Below are 5,199 nucleotides of genomic sequence, written 5' to 3' on the forward strand. Positions count from 1 at the left end.
TGATTTTTAATTTTAGTTCATTTATATATTTTGGAGATTGTATTGAATATCCATTGATGGCCTTCTGCTGTTTTCTGCTCTTTGGTCGGGTTGTTGTCTCTTTAACACATTCCCCGTTTCGATTCCTAATTTTCTTTAATATGTTGAATGATTTTTCAACACCACTTTACTAGAAGTGTTTGATTAAGACAACCTTTAGTTGAAATTTGTGATTTCAATTTTAGTTTTATCTTTTTTGTATACACTTGAAAAATATAACATTTTCCTTAAAATATGTTGTCTTTTTTAGAGAGATGGATTTATATATGAACACTGCTCTTATTTCTTATCCGATGATTTGAATAAATTGTATATGTCGTATCTATTTACTCTTTTAGCTATACGCAATACCATATGTTTACACAAGTTACTTTGTCTTAAATGTATCACATTTGGAATATTTTCAAGACATTCATACGGTTAGAGCATTTGAAAACTGCTCATTCGTGATTTACATCAAGTTCGTTCTGTTTAAAAACGTACAGACTTGTACACACAAATAAAGTTTCGATGTTGAACATTTACTAGCACGGTGGTCATGATTACTTTTACTCTCTATCGCCGTTTCTAGTTCGATGAAATTAGCTTTGAAAGCGTTAATGTCATTTAATGTTTTACTCTTCTTTGTTACTGTTTTCGGAACATGTTGAAGGCTATGGTATACTTTTACATTTAAGCGTTTTGTGTGGTTGGAGAAATCTATAAAAGTATGAAGTTTCAAAAATGCTCCTAGATATTTCTTTGTTATATCTTTATATTTCAGCATATCGTAATTAATAATCACTATTTCTCGATTTAAATCCGACTTATAGTTAAACCAAGCATATTTCCTTTCTTTCTCAATCCAAGTTTCTGAGTAATCGTCATAATGTTCACTAAGAATAATTACAAAATTGAGACTTTTAGACATCGTTGCAATGATTTCTTCTTCTCGCGATCGTCCAAACTCGCTATCACGGAAGGGTAGAAATACTCGGATATTTTCGTCTTCAATGAAAGGAACAAGTGATGACGTCAACCAATGGCGTATAGTATCATCATCTTCACAGCAAGATATATAGACATCATAGCAATACAATTCGAGAGGAACATTAGTTGCTTTAAAGTATTTAATCAATTTCCGTGTCATTATAAATGTTTCGAACCGGAAGTAGTATTCTATTGTTGACGAAACAGCAATAATAAGTGCGATCACAGCCAAAGAGATGGCTAGCCATAATATATATTCACTGTAAAATGCACACCCTAGATCGGCATTGGTCATGCTAAGAATATTAACCAATTCATTGTTGTAAATGCAATATATTCTCGTATTATTGTAACATTTACTATGAGAAGGTGGCAGCCAATGTTGAAGCCAGGTATCTTTACATTCACACTGCAAAACGATATAACCAAAATATATCTGGCAAGGTTTGAGAGCTTGCAGAGCACGTGAAATTTTCTTCATTTTATTCCCTGAAAAATTGATCTTTGTTACGTTTCTCAATTTATAAAAGAGTTCGTCTGGAAGAATTTCAATGTTGTTGTACGATAAATCAATGCTTGTTATGTTTTGAAAGTATGAAAGTATTATACTCTCCTTATCTATTCTTGATATTTGATTATTCGAAAAATCTACTTTAAGATCTGTTTTATACGGCAGAGCAGACGGTAACTTTGTTCTTCCTGTCCCGGAACAATTCACAACATTCCTTGATTTACCAGGCTGGTAAAAACACCAACAATTTGGTGGACATCTGTCGGCAATTGATAGATTACATATCAGAAGGTCAAGAGCTTTATTCTTCATTAATTCAGGTAGATACACATTTCTCAATTCAGGTGGGGAATAACACTTTATGTCATATATGGTTCTGTGCTGTTTTTCCAGAAATGCCGTAGCTTTAAGAGCAAAACGATATATTCTACGGTCGCATGCCCATTTATTTTCCCGAAAATCAAAGTAATAGTCTAAAAAGTTTTCCGTATAGAAAGAACTTTTGAATCCTAACTCAGAAAAATCGAAGAAAAATGAGAAATTGTTGTTATTAAAGTATACTTTTCCACCATATCCAAACTGTGTATTCTCTTTGCACTCCCACCTCAGTTCATTGGTTATCTTCGATATTTGGTTGTAAGAAAAATCTACTTTACAAAAAGCAGGCTGTTTTGTCCACAATATATTGGTTACTTCCATACTTGTCAGTAAATTATGTCTAGCACCAAACCTTAACAGACTGCCAACCATTTTCATAAAAATTCCAGGTTCAATATATTTCAAAATATTATAGGAGAGATCAACAGAGCGAGGAAACTTCATTCTAAAAAACGTATCTTTTTTCAAATACTCTATTTCATTCCAATACATTGTTAGAGTATCCAATCCTTTTACACATGAAATAGTATCTATATTTGTTATTTCGTTAAAAGAGAGATTAATGTCAACAATACCTGTAAAACTGCATAAATTGATAGGAAGTTTTTTAGTAAAACTCGTGCGGTAAATTTGGTTTGTTTATAAAAGCCTCCTGTTAAACTGGATCATACACAAAATTCAATGTCGTCGTTGTTTTTCTTTTACTTCCACATTACAAATGCAGCAATTGACAATCTCTGACTCTTTTATGAACAAATCACACGTCACAGGACAGTGCCAGTCGGATCTGTTAAAAAGCACCTGCAAAACATGAGACGATGACATCAGACTGACTATAGGTAATACACACACCAGTATAAACCCTAATACTGCGAAGCCCATCGTTTGAACTAAATTTTTAAATGTGAAATGGGAACATATTTTCATATACTTTTTAGTATTTAACATCCGGAGAGAGACCAGTCTTTTGTACGAGATAAATTAGTCATTAAGTCGGGCTTGGTTTAGATCAAATACATTTGATTTTGTAAATGGACATTTTATATGAATGTACTTAACACTTTATGTATATACCTTTTTCATGTAGTTTTTACAGGTGTGAATAGGTATTTTAAGACGTTTGGCATATGAAAAATTGCTAAGAACTTCATAGCATGTTAATAAAGATTTCCGATTGTAAATGTACATTTTCAGACTCACTGTACATATTTATATATAGTCCTATATAATGTATATTTATTCAATGCACACAATAGCTTATATTAACGATCGTATAAACAAAGCAAATGAATACCGTGCTTTTGATTTATTCTTAATTAAAATAAGGCCTCATACAGTACTTGCAACCTTAGGCGTTACTATTTTAGCGATCAATCAGCGGTCATCGATCAGTCACCGATCAGTCAAGTTCGCGTCAAACTCTCGTCACCAATCCGTCAGACTTATAGTAAAAATATTTGACTGATCGGACGGATCGGACGGATTGACCTTTCTGACGGATTGAACTCTACTACGTCACATGATGAACTCATACAAATTACGGAATCTTAGTTTCGTTTCATTTAATCAAAATGGCGCCATAGAAAAAATACGAAACGTTCAAGTACACAAGCTCATCATTTTTTTATTAATTATTCAGCAAAGTTTTGAGAATTTAATAAAAAGAGAATACGCAGATAAAACTACTTTTAAATATTATTATAAAAGAATGGTGATTTTCAATTTTATTTACGTTATTTTTTTTTTTCAAACCCGAAGAGTGCTAAAAGGGTGTTTATCGCGATTGTTAATTCTTTATTTTCTGAAAATGCTCTGAAAAATGAAATGAAATGATCATTTATTGCAAATTTCGGTGTATTATTTTTAATATTTTAAAGTATTTTTATCCTAATTATATTAAAATTCTTATTGAACAAAAACAAAAGTTTATGCATATTTATCCTTTAATTATTCACATTTTATACAAAATTACTTATCTAAAGGCATTTATAATGACTGATTGCAATTGACGTTGCATTATTTCTGATACAAAAGAAGAAATATTTGCATTTTTAATCAACGCCAACAAAAATTTAGTATCTTTTCCCTGAAATTCAGCATATTTTATGAAAAACAACCAATCCTGATGTACAAAAAGTAGTGAAATCAAATGGCGGTTCATAATTTCTATCAAAAAAAGAAATTATTGGATTCGTATTAAACGTTAACAAAAGTTTAAGTATTAATCTCCTTATACTTTTAAAATTCTTATAAAATAATCTTATCTTGAGGCCTTTGAAATAACTAGTTACAAATAACATTGCATATTTTTTATCAAAAGAAAAAAAATTGGTAATTTTAAACAATGCGAACAACATTTTAGTATATTTTCTCTGATATTCTTTTAATTGTATGAAAAACAACCAATCCTGAACTACAAAAAGTACAAAAATCCAATGGTAGTCAATAATTTCCATTAAAATAAAGAAATTATTGCATTCTTATTCAACAAAAACAAAAGTTTATGCATATTCATCCTTAAATTATTTAAATCTTATAAAAAATTACTTATCTAAACATGCTAAAGGCATTTATAATGACTGATTGCAATTGACGTTGCATTATTTCTTATATAAAAGAAGAAATGTTTGCATTTTTAGGCAACACGAACAAAAATTTAGTATCTTTTCCCTGAAATTCAGCATATTTTATGAAAAACAAACAATCCTGATGTACAAATGTACTGAATTCAAATGGCGGTTTATAATATTTATTTAAATATACAATTTATTGCATTCTTATTCAACGCAAAAAAAAGTTTAAGTATTTGTATCCTTATTATATTAAAATTCTTATGAAAAAAACTTCTCTTGAGGCCTTGAAAGTAACTAATTACAAATAACATTGCTGTATTTTTTATAAAAAGAAGAAATATTGGTAATTTTAAACAATGCGAACAATATTTAAGTATTTTTCCTCTGATATTCATTTAATTTTGTGAAAAACAACCCTTTATGATGTAAAAAATCCAATGGCAGTCAATAAGTTCCATTAAAATGAAGAAATGATTGCATTCTTATTGAACAAAAACAAAAGTTTATGCATATTTAACCTTAAATTGTTCACATTTGATACAAAATTACTTATCTAAAGGCATTCAGAATGACTGATTGCACTTGAAGTTGCATGATTTCTGATATAAAAGAAGAAATATTTGCATTTTTAAGCAACACAAACAAAAAATTAGTAATTTTTCCCTGAAATTCAGCATATTTTATGAAAAAAAAAACATTCCTGATATACAAAAAGTACTGAAATCAAAT

General features: G+C 29.7%; 1 protein-coding gene across 1 annotated transcript; it reads right to left on the reverse strand.

The window, feature by feature from the left end:
• Positions 1-275: 275 nt before the first annotated feature.
• On the reverse strand, positions 276-2,269 carry LOC127711996 (toll-like receptor 6). The gene has a single exon (XM_052218153.1). The coding sequence runs from the start codon at positions 2,267-2,269 to the stop codon at positions 491-493; it is 1,779 nt and encodes a 592-aa protein (XP_052074113.1). The 3' UTR covers positions 276-490.
• Positions 2,270-5,199: the final 2,930 nt, after the last annotated feature.

Source organism: Mytilus californianus, unplaced genomic scaffold (assembly GCF_021869535.1).
Source record: "Mytilus californianus isolate M0D057914Y unplaced genomic scaffold, xbMytCali1.0.p SCAF_8, whole genome shotgun sequence".
Classification (NCBI taxonomy): domain Eukaryota; kingdom Metazoa; phylum Mollusca; class Bivalvia; order Mytilida; family Mytilidae; genus Mytilus; species Mytilus californianus.

Coding starts and splice junctions, on each gene's coding strand:
- LOC127711996 (XM_052218153.1), bottom strand. CDS start 2,269: ATGGTTGGCAGTCTGTTAAGGTTTGGTGCTAGACATAATTTACTGACA.